This window comes from Meles meles, chromosome 6 (assembly GCF_922984935.1).
Source record: "Meles meles chromosome 6, mMelMel3.1 paternal haplotype, whole genome shotgun sequence".
Lineage (NCBI taxonomy): Eukaryota > Metazoa > Chordata > Mammalia > Carnivora > Mustelidae > Meles > Meles meles.
This window is the reverse complement of record NC_060071.1, coordinates 40398739-40414724: the sequence shown is the minus strand read 5'-3', so window position 1 is coordinate 40414724 and position 15986 is coordinate 40398739. Positions and strand designations below refer to the sequence as shown.

Genomic DNA, 15986 nt, shown 5'->3' with positions numbered 1-15986 from the left:
CAGTGACCAAATCTAACGTACAAATCACACTGGTGTTCCTTCTCCTAAAATGTACCGTCTAAATTAGGTCCAGTCTTCTCGCCGCTCCCACCCATCCTCCTTTCTTGTATGAAATTCTTCATCGCTCTTTCATGAAGAGTCAAGTCATTAAAACTCGAAGTTGGGGCATTCAACAAACAGGTGTCCAGACCACGGACACGGAGCCTGAGAATGTGGATCTCCACATGCCGGCCGAGAACTCTCCAGCTCCCGCTTACAAAGTTTTCTCGGATCCTACGTTCCTCTTTCAGATCCCTGGCTGCGAGGCCAAGATGCCTGCTGTGGCCTCCGACGAAGTTCGGAGATGCCATTTCCTCACAGGAGCGTGGCCCGGGCGGGCCAGCCCCAGAGCCAAATGTCCTCAGGCCCGGCGGGCGGCGGGGGAGGACAGGCGCGGGGCTGGGCGGGGCGGCCCCTCGGCGCGCGACGGCCCGCCCCGGCTGCGAGGGCCGCGGGCCCGCGAGTCCCGGCGCGGAGCGAGAGGCGCGCGCGGGCCGTGGGGGCTGGGCCGAGGCGGAGCGCGAGACGGCGGCGGCGGCGGGCGCCGCGGGACCAGGCAGTGGCCCCCGCCCCCCGAAGTCCGTCCCCGCGCGGGGCTGGGGAGCTCAGGGCGGGGAAGCCGCGCGGCCGCGCCACGTCCCTCGCCCGCCCCAGAGCGGGTTTTGCAGGCGGCTCCAGGCTGGGGGCTTTTGTGTCTGCGACTCGGGAGCGGCGAGAGCGCAGACCTCCTCCTCAGAGGGCGCTGTGAGTGCGCCGCCAGGGCCCGGCCACCCGCCTCCTGCCTCCCCTGTCAGCGGCTCCCGAGGCGGCGGCGGCGGCGGCGAGGAAGAAGGAGTGGGAGGAGGCGGCGGCGGCGGCGCACTCGTCCTCCGCACATGCCGGCCCCGGGCGGGGGGCCGCCCCCAGGCCGCGCTCCGGGCAGCCGCCGCTGAGCTCGGCCAGCCCCCGCACGCCGCCCGGCCGCCCCGAGGCCTCGTCTTCCTCCCAAACTTTACAAAGTCGGCCCGCGTCCCCGCCGCCCTCGGCCGCGCCTCGGCTCGGAGGCTCGCCTCGCAGCCGCAGCGGCCCCGCGAGGAGGAGGAGCCGCCGCCGCAGCATCAAAGAGACCGAATTCCCGCGGCCTGGGGGGGAGTCATGCTTTGCGGTCTGTAATGTCAGCAGAACAGGAGAAGGATCCCATTTCGCTGAAGAGAGTTCGAGGTAACCGGGAAGGGCACGGGATTGGGGGGTTCGGGGTGAGTGGGGTGCGCGGGGGCCGCGTGCCCGGCCGCTGGGAGGCCACGGGGCTCTGTCCGGGCCTAACTCCGCGCAGCCCGCGCGTCCCGCCTGCGCCCAGGGGCCGAGGCTGCGCTTCGAGGCGCGCGGCCCCGGAGCCCGCTCGCCCCAGACACCCGCGCGGAGCCCTCGCCTCCGACTTTGTGTTAGGGGGCAGTTGAAGCCGCGCTCAGCATCCCTCTGTACCCCGCTCCTCTCCCACCTTAGCTCGTTCGCAAGACAGCACAATAGGCACCTCGAAGGGTGAGAAAAAAACACCCCCTCCCCGACAGAGACCACGAACGATGCCCACCCCCCAAAAAGTAAGTTGGGCTGCTCAAGAGTTGACGCTTTGAGGAAGGTGTACCGGGCCTTCGCGTCTCTCCCAGCCCCCTTCCCACCCTCAAAGGCAACAAATATACAGCGTATTTTCCTTGGGTTGAAGAGGAGACGCTATATAAATTCAAAAGGCATTTTCTTTATTGGCTTATGGATAAGAATCAAATCACCTAAAATCAATTTTATACGTGATTGGTTTGCGTCTTCCTTGCACACTAGTTAGGAAATTTCCTGCTGCCTTCCTATCGAAGAAAAATCGGAGGGAACGCCGTACCAGACAAAAGATAATGCGTGTTAAGTTCACAGATGCCAAATAGCGGCTGGAAATTTGGGGGATATCCTCCAGCTTTTATTTTCAACTCGAAATGGGGTTAAGGCTGAAAGTCCCAAAGTTGAAATAACACTGTTCATTAGGCAAATATTTATTGAACATGTACTGTGTGCTATGCACTATTCTTGGCACTGGGGTACAACGGTGAACAAAGCAGGGAGAGTCTTCACCGGGTAGCAGTTCACACTCTAAAGAGATAATGAACAAAAGATATAGAATATCAGATAGTAAGTGCTCTGGAGATAAACAAAGCAGGTAAAGTGGTTAGGAAATACATAAGAGGTGGAGAGGCATAGTTTATGTGTAAGAGGACTGATCTGGAAGATGATGTTTGAGCCAGGACCAAAGGAAGCGATAGACCAGAGCCATATGGGTATGCGCGGGAAGAGCAGTCTCAGCAAAAGGAACAGCGAGTGCAAAGGCCCTGGGTCTGGAATTTGCTGAGTGTGTTCACGCCACAGCAAAGAAGTTGTGGTAACCAGCAGAGAGTGAGCAAAGGGAGAGTAGTATGAGCTGAGGAGAAAAGGTGAGAAGAGGTATATATATTATTTATTTGAGAGATCATGCATGGGCAGGAAGGGAAGAGAGGCAGAAGGAGAGGGAGAAGCAGACTCCCCGCTGAGCAGGGGCTCAATTCCGGACTCTGAGATCTTGACCTGAGCCCAAGGCAGACACTTAACTGACTAAGCCACCCAGGCACCCCAGGAATTATATTTTTAACAGGGTTTCTCTGGCTGCCCTGTGGAGAATAGACTGTGGGTAACAAGGGGTGAGGCAGGGAAGCTAGTTAGGAAGCTACTGCAATAATCCTTTCATCCAAACAGGATAAAGTGCTTTATAAATCAGTAAGTAGTAAGGTAAATTTCCAATTGATTTAAGAGATGTAGAGATCAAGAATCACAGTCATTCATCTATGTTTTTGTTCCATGTAACTAAAGATTAATCCTAGAGAACCGGATTGTAACACGGTGACAATGTGTTGATGATCCAAAAGACATCACTTGTGTATTTAGGTAGAGATTGATTTTCTTAGCCATTTAAGCAAAAACATAATTTAGAGCAGAATATTGTTTTTAAGGTTTAATATCAGCATAAGTTTTCTATTGCAGCCTTCTTTTCTGTTTGTGGTTTTGAGTTGCCAAACCCTTTAAGGAATAGACCTTTCTGAAATACAGTTATTCCTCTTATATTTTTGCCATATTATTTTGCCGATTATTATAAATTACTTTGGGGTTGAAGGAAAAGAGAGGTCTCAAGTTTATACCTTTGAACTCAATTATCAGTCTTAATCAAATGTAATTTTAAATAAAATGGATGGGTATTTTACTGTAGATCAAGAGCACAGATCTATCTTTATTTTGTTGCAGCTACTGCTTTTAAGTTTGGTGCCTTAGCTGTGTGTAGTCGGCTCAGGTGTCAGCTCAAGAATATTCTGCGAGTTAAGTACCAGAATAAAAGGCAAAGAAAGCACTTTTCAAAATGAAAAATCAAAATGAGGAGGAGTTTTTACAATAAGTCACTTTGTAGTGACTATAACATTAATTTTTAAAGTATTTTGGATTATTTTATAAAAGGTACCAGAATATCTATATGAGTTCTTCTGAAACACAATTCGACTGAACTTGACTGCTCTGCAACTTTTTGTTGTAATTTATATCCTAAGACTGCATGCAGGATGTGGTCTTTGCAGAATACAAACTGGGAACAGTACTTCTTAAACTGTTTACCATCTACTGATGTGTACAGACAGACTTTTAAATAGTTATGTATTTGTTTCATGTATATTATAAAAAATATAAGTCATCAAACCTCTTGTTTAGTATAAGGCTAAGATAGACACACACAATTTCAATTTGAAGAAATTATTAAGCAAATAGTGTTACAGATGGAACTCAGATATGACAAAATTATGACAACATGAATGACTAAGGACTTTACAGTAGTATGCGTTGTAGACCAAAAATATCATATCCTCTGGGATCTTTATTAAAAATGTAGGTTTCTGGGCCCACAGAATCAGAATTTCTGGGTGATTTCTCTGCATCTTTAACAAGATCCCTTGTGTTCCTTATGCCTAGTAAGGTTTGAGACACGCTGATGGTAGACCTAGATTGAAAAGGTGAGTGGACAAGAGGAAGCTGATTTGGGGTCTTCTAAACTTGTCCTGATATTTTAATATTAGATTCAGAATTGCTTTTTAGTGGCAAAGTATCTTACTCTTATTTTCTACCAGTTGTTACCATCCTCAGCCCCTCAGCCCTTGATTATAAGAACGAATTGTACCATGAAGATAGGTACAATATCTTGGTTATCTTACTATGTCTCCCCTCATTGTTTTGCCTGCAATATATGCCAAATGAATGAATGAGTGAATACATGAAGTAACTCATTCATATATTTATGCTGATTTTTTTAAAAATTTTTACTTATTTATTTGTTTGACAGACAGAGATCACAAGTAGGCAGAGCAGCAGGCAGAGAGAGGGGGAAACAGGCTCCCTGCTGAGCAGAGAGCCTGATGTGGGGCTCGATCCCAGGACCCTGGGATCATGACCTGAGCCGAAGGCAGAGGCTTAACCCACTGAGCCACCCAGGCGCCCCTATTTATGCTGATTTTTGATTGCGTGTTCTCTTAAAATGTTACCTGTCATCCTTATTTTAACCAATATTCCCATTATGCAGTATTCTCAGAACTCTTAGGTGTTGATCCAATCACAATATCCATTCATTTATTCAGCAAATATTTATTGAGCAGTCATAGCACTAGACAGTGGAAATATTGATTAGGAAGACATAATACTGTTTTCAAGAAATCTTTAGGATGCAGACAAAGAAGTAGTTACAAACAGCATGAGAAGTGCTGTGATCATCTATAGGAAATAATGGAATCTATAACCTATCTTTAAGGGAATCAAGGAATGCCTTCTGGAGAAGTGTTCTAAGAAGTGTTCTAAGTATTCTAAGAAGCAGTGAGTGTTCCTTTGTGGAAATGATATAGAAGCAGCAGCAAGGACGATGGGGATGAGAAAAAGGTTTAGTAAGTCAGCAGTAGTTTTAAAAAGGCTCTTCTGGGAAAAAAACCACATTTTCAAGTAGTAAAAATTGAGTGATAAAGATGTGATGTAAAAGAAGCATGGTGGTAGACAGAAAGACATAGCCAGTAGGTTGGAAGGATACAATTAAGAGAAAGTATATATATATTTTTTCCTTTGAAGATAGACAAACATACTGATAGATTTACAGAAGAACCTGAGAGGGGAAAAACTGAAAAACATCAAAAGAGAGGATAATTCATTAATAAAACATTCAGTACATGTTTTTGAATATGTACCCTGTGTTAAGCATTCAATGTGGGAAGCTAGAGGTGAGACAGAAAAGGCTTCTTTCTCATAAGTCACATGTCTGCAGGTGAGAGAAGGGAAATAGAATGAAATGAAGAGGTAGTCATGGAGAAAAAAGGAGAGTGAAGAAAGAAATTTAGAGATGAAGAAGGAAATTGAGCATTCATTCCAGATGAAGTGCTTTTAACTAGAGTTAGTCATGACATTGGAGATGTTGGGATGTGGTTTAGAATGGGATAATAGCATAGAGATATCATAAAAGTAGTAAAAATATACTTTTAGGCCATGTTGAGTGAGTGTATGGAGGATTTGGATTCAGACTGGAGACGAAACTTAATTTAGGTAGTCATAAAGTGGAGGGGAAGAGCCAATGGAAGTCTAAAGGAAAGATTTTAGGGGGTTTTGCTGCTTTATTTTTAAATTGGTACATATAAAGGCTAAACATTATCAGGAAAGTAGTTTGATTTTTAGCACCTTGCATGAATATCCCCCTGAGGTGTTTCAGTGTGCACAATGGATATACATGGTTTGGAACTGAGGAAAGTGGGCTGATCCAGAAATAGAGATCTGGAAGTAATCAGTAAACAAGTAAACTAATTGATATCTTGGGAGTAGATAGCTCACTCGGGAGAGTGAAAAGTGAGAAGAGAAAAGCAGTGAGAAAAGCAACTTTGGGAACACTAGTATTTAGAAGACAAAGGGTGAAAAGAGGACTCTGAAAAGCAGAATGTGAAAGAGTAGCCTGAGAGGTAGAAGAAAAAACCGAAAGAGGAGAGTGTCACAGAAGTATAAAAGGAAGAAAGGATTTATGAGGGGAAGATAAATGAATTTTGTTTTTAGTCTGTTGATTGAAATGTATTTACCTGTGAGATGTCCAGTGTGCTCTTCCTTCCACACTCCCTGTCTTGGTGAACATCATTTATCCAGTGACTCAAACCCATCTTCCACTCCCAGCCAACACTTTCCCAAAGTCCTAGAATACCTGTCTCCTTTCTACGTTTTGAACCCACCATCTCCTTGACTTTTCTATAACCACTTTATCTTTTTGATTATTATCATAGACTTTATCTTTTTGATTATTATGGTAGGCCTCTCACTGGTTTCCTGGCCTCCTGTTTTGTCCCTCTTAATCCATTTTCCATATTGCTACTGCTGATGATTAATAACTAGTAATCTATTGAGTACTTACCAAGCAGTTTGTTAATTGTTTTAAATGGATATCTTGTTAAACCTCTCAAGAACCCTTTGAGTTAGATGTTACTATCATTCTAGGTTTACAGTTGACTGACTAAAGCTCAGAGAGATCAAGTACTATGTGGTTAAATAACATTCAAGTTTACCTAGCTAGTAAGTGACAAAGCTAGAGCTAAACTCTATGCCTGAAAATCTTAGTTAACTGTTTTCCATTGCCAGTGGGCTCTAAAACACAATTCAGTCATGTTACTCTTTTTTTTTTCTTTTGTAAAACTCTTTAGTTGTTCCCCATTATCTTTGGATAAAAATCCAACCTTCTTATATTGGCTCTTTTTCTACTTGGTCCAGGCCTACCCCTTAGTTCTCTATCCTTCATATTCCATGAAACAGTCTCCTGTCCAGGTGTGAGATAATCACATTCCCTTTCTAGAGGTTCTCATGGTTTCTCTTGCCTTTAAACCTTTCTCACACATTCTGTTCTGTCTGGTAGACTTGCCCTCTTTTTTCCTCACCTTTGGTAGGATACCCATCCTTATGGCTTCAGCTTTGTTGAAACCTCCCAGGATGTCTTTCCTGATATTCCTCCCCCAGTCAAAATTAGGTGGGACCTCCTTATGTTCCCTCCACATCCTGTGCTCCTGTCTCTAATAATATTTATCGCATAAAATTTAAGAGTTCCAAAAAAAGAAAGAAAAAAATTGTTTTCCCTAGATTATGGGATCTTTATAGGGAGGAATTATTATTTTTTGAAGTTATCTGTTTACTTTTAAAATCAGAAATAGAATATACATTCTAAAATATAACAAGTAATGTGACCAACATTCACTTTTAGGTATATTTAATCAATTAATAAGTAAAAGACAGCATATTATTTCTTGCTTTGATTAGGAGTGAATATGAACAGAAAAGAAATAAAGGTTCTCTCCCTTTATGGCAAAGACAATGAACCAAAAAAATTATAAAAGCAGAAACCCCTCATATTTCACAATTTTGCCAAAACAGAAAGGTATAAGCTGTTTATTATGTGATTTTTATGAATACTTACAGTTTTTTCTCCTTTATTTTTGATTTTTTTTGTTTAAAAATTTGGTTGACTTTGTTCATAAAATAAGTTTATTATTAGAGGCATTATTGTATAGAGTCAGCTTCACAAATGAGTGCTATCCACCTACCCTCCTATAAGTTTACATCCGTTCGCAACTTTAAACCTCATGCACCTCAGTAATAGAAAGATCGTGAGTCTGGGGAGAACAGCTGGTACAGGAATCACAAATATTTGGAACCTTAAATCACAGATGTTGACGGTTTTCAGAATTTAATATTTATTACATGCCCAGATTGATCTAGATTCTGAGCATCACATGGCAGACATTTTCTGCCTTGCATTCTAAAAGAGTATAATGGCGGGATGCCTGGGTGGCTCAGTTGGTTGAGGGGCTGCCTTCGGCTCAGGTCATGATCCCAGCGTCCTGGGATCGAGTTCTACATCGGGCTCCTTGCTCGGCGGGGAGCCTGCTTCTCCCTCTGTCTCTACCTGCCACTCTGTCTGTCTGTGCTCACCCTCTCTGACAAATAAATAAATAAAATCTTTTTAAAAATAAATAAATAAATAAGAGAGTATAACGGCATTTTCATTTCAATCATATAAGGTCATTTCTTTTTTTTTAAATCAAATTTTTTTGTGTGTGTGTTCCAAGATTCATTGTTTATGCACCACACCCAGTGCTCCGTGCAATACGTGCCCTCCTTAATACCCACCACCAGGCTCACCATCCTCCCACCCCCTCTCCCTTCCAAGGCCATTTCTTGTAATACTGTATTGACATATAAATTCATAATATTTTCTTTCAATGGTAGAGACCAGTGTTACAGAAGTGCATGTTTCAGGTGAAGGCAAAACTGTTAGTTAAGATGTTCACATCCATAGTAAATGATGGAATAAACTGACATTATATCCCAGACTTCTGTGCTATTATGAAAAATTGATATTTTCCACTGAATGTGTTGACAGTGCTTGATACGAGATCTTTTGATAGGGCGTTAAATACTATAAGGAACTGAAATGAAGTGAGATTATGGTGTAGTTTAGTGAAAGGAAAGCAAAATGAAAACTAGTATTTGAGGGTCCACTGTGTGCCAGGCAGTATAGTTAAGCACTGCCTAGTCATTTCAGGCTGCTGTAACAGAATACCATGGACTGGGTGGCTTCTAAACAATAGCAGTTTATTGGGCACAATTCTGGATGCTAGGAAGTCCAAGATCAAGGTGCCAGCAGATTTTGTATCTGGTGAGGGCCTACTTCCTGGATAGTCTTCTTGTGTTGTAACATGTGGAAGGGCCAAAGGAGCTCTCCCAGGTCTGTTTTATAAGGACGCTAATTCCATTCATTAGGGTGGAACTAGTCACCTCCCACAGCCCCTCCTCCAAGAACCATCAAACTGAGGATTAGGATATCAACAAGTAAATTTTTTGGGAGGGACAGAGACTTGGTTTCTGTTATTTAATCAGCATAGTAATTAGAATGCATACTTATTTGAACTACTTTTGAAGTAAAGCTGTTTTTGAAGGGAAAAAAATATAAAATATAAAAGAAATTATTGAAGTATAGTTGACACAGTGTTATATTAGTTTCAGGTGTACAACATAGTAATTTGACAACTCTTTGCATTACAGTATTTTCACTACAAGTGTAGCTACCATCTGTCACCATATATTGCTATTACAATCCCCTTGTTGACTATATTCCCTATGTTAACCTTTTATCCCCCAGACTTATTCATTCCATAACTGGAAGCCTGAATCTCCCACTCCCCTTCACCCACTTTTCCCTTCCTCCCACCCCTCCCCTCTGCCAACCACCAGTTTTTTTTTCTGACTTTATGGGTCTGTTTCTGGTTTTGTTTGTTTTGTTTTTTAGATTCCACATAACAGTGAAATCATATGGTATTTGCTTTTCTCTGTCTGGCTTACTTCACTTAGCATAATGCCCTCTAGGTCCACACATGCTGTCCTAAATGGCAAGATCTCATTGTTTTTAAAGGCTGAGTGATATTCCGGTGTGGGGAGTGTGTGTGTGTGTGTGTGTGTGTGTGTGTGTGTGTGTCCATATCCCATCTTCTTTCTGCATTCATCCAGCAGTGGACAACTTAGGTTGCTTCTGTATTTTGGCTATTGTAAATAATGCTGCAGTAAACATAAGGGTGCATATGTTTTTTCAAATTAGTGTTTTTGTTTTCTTTGACTAAACACTCAGTAGTGGAATTAATGGATCATATGGTATTTCCATTTTAAAATTTTTAGGAAACTTCCATAGTGTTTTCCATAGTGGCTGCAACAATTTGCATTACCACCAGCAGGACCCAAGGGTTCCTCTTTCTCTGAATCCTTGTCAACACTTATTTCTTGTCTCTTTGATACTAACCATCCTGACAGGTGTAAGGTGATATCTCATTGTGGTTTTGATTTGCATTTCCCTGATGATTATTGATGTAGAGCATCTTTTCGTATGTCTGTTGGTCATGTATATGTCTCCTTTGGCAAAACGTTCATGTCTTCTGTCCATTTTTAAATCAGCTTTTATGATTTTTTTTTCGTTATTGAGTTTTGTCACTGAGTAGTGTAAGTTCTTTATTTATGATATTAAGCCCTTATGAGATAGGTCATCTGTGAGTATCTCCTCCCATTCAGTAGATTTATCTTTTCCTTTTGTTGATGGTTTCCTACACTGTGCGAGAGGTTTTTTATTTTGGTGTAGTCTCAATAGTTTTATTTTTGCTTTTGTTTCCCTTGCTTTAGGAGGCATATCTAGAGAAATGTTGATATCAAAGAATTGCTATCTGTTTTCTTCTAGGAGTTTTGTGGATTCAGGTCTCACATTTAGGTTTTAATCCATTTTAAATTTGTTTTGTGTATGGTGTGAGAAAGTGACCCCATTTCATTATTTTTCATGTAGTTGTCCTCAGTTTTCCCAGCACCATTTATTGCGAGACTATTTTTATTTTTAAAAAGATTTATTTATTTATTTGAGAGAAAGAGAGTGTGAGCGGGAGAGGGGCGGCAGAAAGAGGGAGGAGAGAGAATCTCAAGCAAATTCTCTGCTGAGTGTGGAGCCCTACACAGGGCTTGATCCCACAATGCTGAAATCATGACCTGAGCTAAAATCAAGAGGCTGACACTCAACCAACTGAGCCACCCATGCAGCCCTTGAAGACACTGTTTTTTTACCATTACGTATTCTTGCCTCCTTTGCATACAGTATTTGGCCATATTAGCATGGGTTTATTTCTAAGCTCTATTCTATTCTGTTGATCTTTGTGTCTGTTTTAGTGCCAGTGCCATATTGTTTTGATTACCACAGCGATTTTAGTATAGCTTGAAATCTGGGATTATGATACCTCCAGCTTTGTTCTCCTTATTCAAGGTTACTTTGGCTGTTTAGGCTCTTTTGTGGTTCCATACAGTTTTTGGGATTATTTGTTGTAATTCTCAAAAAAATGCTATTGGTATTTTGATAGGGATTGCATTGAATCTGTTGTTGCTTAGGTAGTATGGACATTGTAACAGTATTAAGTCTTCCATCCATGAGCGTGAGCATCTTTCCATTTGTTTGTACTATCTTCAGTTATTTTCAACAATGTTTTATAATTTTCAGAGGAAACATCTTTCACCTCCTTGGTTAAATTTATTCCTGGTATTTTATTCTTTTTGGTACAGTTGTAAATGGAATTATTTTCTTCATTTTTGTTGTTGTTTGGTTGTTTTCTTCATTTTTGTGCTACTTCATTGTTAGTGTATAGGAACACAGCTGATTTTTGAGTATTAATTTTGTACCCTGCAACTATACTGAGTTCATTTGTTACTTCTAATAGATTTTTGGTGGAGTCTCTAAGGTTTTTCATGTATAGTATTACATATTATCTGCAAATAGTGATGGTTTAACTTCTTCTCTACCAATGTGGATGCCTTTTATTTCTTTTTCTTGTCTGACTGCTATGGCTAGAATGTCCAGTACTATTGAATTGTAATAAAATAGTGTTGAATAAAAGCAGTGAGAGTAGACAACCTTGTCTTTTTCCTGATCTTAGAGGAAAAGCTCTCAGTTTTTCATCGTTGAATATGATGTTAGCTTTGGGTTTGTTGTATATGGCCTTTATTATGTTGAGGTATGTTCCCTCTAAACCCACTTTGTTGAAGGTTTATATCATGAAAGATGTTGAATTCTGTCAAATCCTTTTTCTATATCTACTGAGATGATCGTATGGTTTTTACCCTTCATTTTGTTAGTGTGTATCATGTTGATTGCTTTGCAGATGTTGAACCATTCTTGGTGCTAAGTGATCCTTTCAGTATATTATTGAATGTGGTTTGCTCATATTCTGCATCTGTATTCATTGGTGATACCAACTGGTTTGTAATTGTGTTTTGTTTTGTTTGTATCATGTTTGGTTTTGGTATCAGGATCATGTAGGCCTTGTAGAATGTGTTTGGAAATTTTCCTTCTTTTGGGCGGGGGATAGTTTGAGGAGAATAGGTGTTAACTCTTCTTTGGTAGAATTTACCTGTGAATCCATCTGGTCCTGAGCTTTTGTTTTTTGGAAGTTTTTTTGATTACCAGTTCAATTTCATTGCTAATAATTGGTCTGTGTTCAGATTTTTTATTTCTTTTTGATTCAGTTTTGGAAGGTTGGTTGTTTTTAGAACTTAACCATTCTACATTGTCAAGCTTGTTGCATATAATTTTTTGAAGTAGTCTCTTATAATTCCTTGCATTTTTGTGGTGTTAGGCACTTAATCAACTGAGCCATGTAGGCACCCCATATTTTCTTACTTTTAATTATGGCCTTTTCTTTTCCATTTAGAGAAGTCCCTTTAACAATTCTTATAAGGCTAGCTTAGTGGTGATGAACTCCTTTAACATTTGTGTGTCTGGGAAACTTTATCTCTCCTGAATTCTGAATTCTGAATGATAATCTTGCTGGCTAGAGTATTCTTGGTTGTAGGTTTTTCCTTTCATCACTTTGAATAAATAATGCTTCTCTCTTCTGGCCTGCAAAATTTCTGTTAAAAAAATCAGCTGATAGCTTTATGGGATTTCTCTTATATGTAAACATTTTCTTTTCTCTTGCTGCTTTTAAAATTATCTTTAATCTCTGATATTTTAATTTTTATATGTCATTGTGTGGACTTCCTTGGAATTCATCTTGTTGGGATTCTAGAACTACTGAAGCTGGATGTCTGTTTCCTTCCATGTGACTGGGGGAGTTTCCAGATATTATTTCTTCAAATAAGTTTTCTGCCCCCTTTTCTCTCTCTTCTCCTTTGGGGACCCTTATAATGCAAATGTTTGTTCACTTGATATTGTCCAAGAGCTCCTTTAATCTATCCTCATTTTTTAAAAAATTCATTTTTCTTGGGGTGCCTGAGTAGCTTAGTTGTTAAGCGTCTGTCTTGGGCTCAGGTCATGATTCCAGAGTCCTGGGATCGAGCCCCACATCGGGCTCGCTGCCGGGCAGGAAGCCTGCTTCTCCCTCTCCCACCCCCCCTGCTTTGTTCCCTGTCTCATTGTGTCTCTCTCAGTCAAATAAATAAATAAAATCTTTTTTAAAAAGTTATTTTTTCTTTTTGCTATTCATGTTGGGTTCTTTCCATGACCCTATCTTCTAGATTACTGATCCATTCTTCTGCATCCTCTAATCTGCTGTTGATTCCCTCCAGTTTTTACAAAATGTGAAGTTAAAAAATGAAAATTTAAATGGCATAAAAGGCATACCACTATCTAGTGTACAGAACAATGCCCTCACTTCCTTTTTTTTTATTAAAAGTTTTTTTTTCATTTTATTTATTTTTTTCAGCGTAACAGTATTCATTGTTTTTGCACAACACCCAGTGCTCCATGCAAAACGTGCCCTCCCTATTACCCACCACCTGTTCCCCCAACCTCCCACCCCTGACCCTTCAAAACCCTCAGGTTGTTTTTCAGTCCATAGTCTCTTATGGTTCGCCTCCCCTCCCCAATGTCCTTTTTAAGGACTTGAGGCTGAAATAGATTCTTTAATAGAAATAAAAAGGTGGAATACATATAATATATAATGTAATTAGAACATAAGATACATAAAAGCAAATAATCCATAGTTTATAAAAATAAAAATTATAAATAGAAAAAATATACTTCAAATAAATTTCATATAAAAGAATAACTTGTAGGTTATAGATGGGAAAAAATTGCCTTGTTTAATAGATGACACTCTCCAAGAAGACTATGAAAAGGCATATACTTCAACTTCCAGCTCCAGGTAAAGTTTAAAGGGTAAAGGAGAGATAAGGTAATTATTTTGTTTAATTGAGATTGAGTGGCATAATGTAGGGTGATAATATCTCCAGAGATAAAATTTCTTTGCTTTCTTAAGATGAGAGAGGCTTCTTTTTTCCATTTTTGTCATCACCCTTTCGCATGTCTATTCCTCTTGTGAATTCAGAGGTCACTGGGCATATATATTTATTAGTATATTATATATTTATACATTATATATATTTATATAGTATAAACATATATTATATAGATATAAGTATTTATATAGGAGTGAAGAGATGAGATAAAGAGATTCAAGTATTAACAGATTAAAAGTATAACAGTGACCAGTGTTAACAATGAGCTTTGACAGTTTCCTTTTTTTGGTTCTCTGCCCCACAGCTCTCAGCTCCTGACTGAGTAAATCACTACTCAGTCTCAAGTGATTTACTTGCAGAGTTAGCAGCCGCTGGATTATAGAGCAGCTGGAGAGAAGCTTTGGTACCAAAGTTCTTAGGGTAATGTAATCGACTAGCTCTACAGCCACTACTTTCCTGTTCCTTGGATTCTGACCTTTCACTATTTTTAAAGAGTGAGAATCATGGAAATTCTTGGTAGTTTGTAGTCTAATTAGGCCTTAGGGCTATGAGTCTGATCTAACACAATGATTACCTCACTGAGAAGAACTACCAGTATTACAGGTAGCAGGAGGAAGGACCCAGGTAAGGCCAAGAGTCAGAACCATTGAAAATGTTATATAGTTTACTCTTTAGATGAACAATAAATGGAACTTGAAGACTTGCTTTATGGAAAGAAATGTTATACTCTTAAATAAAAAATTAATACCATAGAAGTCAGTTTCTAAAAAGAATTTAAGGTGGTTTTACTCACAGATTACTTGAAAATAATGTTTATTTAAATAGTTGCAAATGTCAAAGCCTTGTCTTATAGTGAATACAAGTAATTGTTATTAAATTTTTGGAAAGTGAACAGAGATGTACATACCATTAATTAAAAGTACTTTCTGTCCATCTTTAAATTACAACATTGTAAAATTGTAGTTATTCAGTATTCTTAATGCTCTAAGTGAGAATTTATATATTCTATATTGGAGATTAGAGACTAAATTAATAGTAATTGTTTTTATTTTTAGGAATTGCAGTTTTCTTTTTATATTTTTATTATAATGAACTATCCATGACAGATGTTAGGAAATATAAGATTTTGTTGTTTGGTACCTTTATTTATATAACCACTTCATTATTTGACCTCTAAAATCATTGCTGATTCTTTTTCTCTACCACACCCGTCAGAATTTCTAGGTATTCGTATTTGAGAACAACACATTTCTTGGCTCAGCATGTCAGTATATACTGTTAAGGGAAAGAATACGATTTGTTAATATGGAATCATCATTCCACTTTATATGGGCTACTGAATAGTTATAAATTAGTAATAGATTCAGTCATTTCTGAACCATGAAATTTTAAATCAATGACTTTGAGGGGTGGATTGGATGTCACTGTTAGTTCTTTACTTACCATCTACTGAAATGGGATTACTACCACATCAAAGAATTTAAAACAGGAGTTCCTTTAGTTTGAACACGAAGTTTTCGTTTTTGTCTTTTGTGGTCCACTGAGGAAGACAGTATGTTTGTTAGATTTTAGGGAGGCAAACTAGTATCTTAGAAGTATATAACCTAGGTTTACCCAGACAATCAAAAGAAAGATTAGATAAATTGGAGTGCATCAAAATTAAAAACTTACATGTGTCAGAGGACACTATTAAAGTGAAAAGACATCCCACAGATTGGAAGAAAATCTTTGCAAATCTTATAACTGATAACAGTCTAGTAGCCAGAATACGTATAGAATTCTTACAACCTAACAAAAAAGATAAACAACTTAACTAAAAAATAGACAAGTGACTGGAGTAGACATTTCTTCAAAGGAAAAATATGTATAGATGATCAATAAGTATATGAAAAGGTGTTCAACATCATTAGTAATTTTGAAAATGCAAGTTAAAACTGCAATGAGATACCCGTTTATACTTTCTAGAATGGCTACATTTAAAATACAAGCAGAGGAGAGTCAGTCAGTTGAGCATCGGAGTCTTGGTTTCTACTCAGGTCATGATCTCAGAGTTATGAGATTCTGCCCTGCATCAAGCTCTGTGCTTAGCCAGGAGTCTGCTT

At 39.6% G+C, this 15986-nt stretch overlaps 1 protein-coding gene across 1 annotated transcript in view; it reads left to right on the top strand.

The window, feature by feature from the left end:
• The first annotated feature begins 1044 nt into the window (after nucleotides 1-1044).
• The window catches only part of PYGO1 (pygopus family PHD finger 1), a 29218-nt gene continuing 14276 nt past the window's right edge, over nucleotides 1045-15986 (top strand). Inside the window, exon 1 of the mRNA XM_046009938.1 lies at nucleotides 1045-1239. Within this exon, the coding sequence (XP_045865894.1) occupies nucleotides 1191-1239 (49 nt within the window). The 5' untranslated portion in view covers nucleotides 1045-1190. The remainder of the gene's footprint in view (nucleotides 1240-15986) is intronic.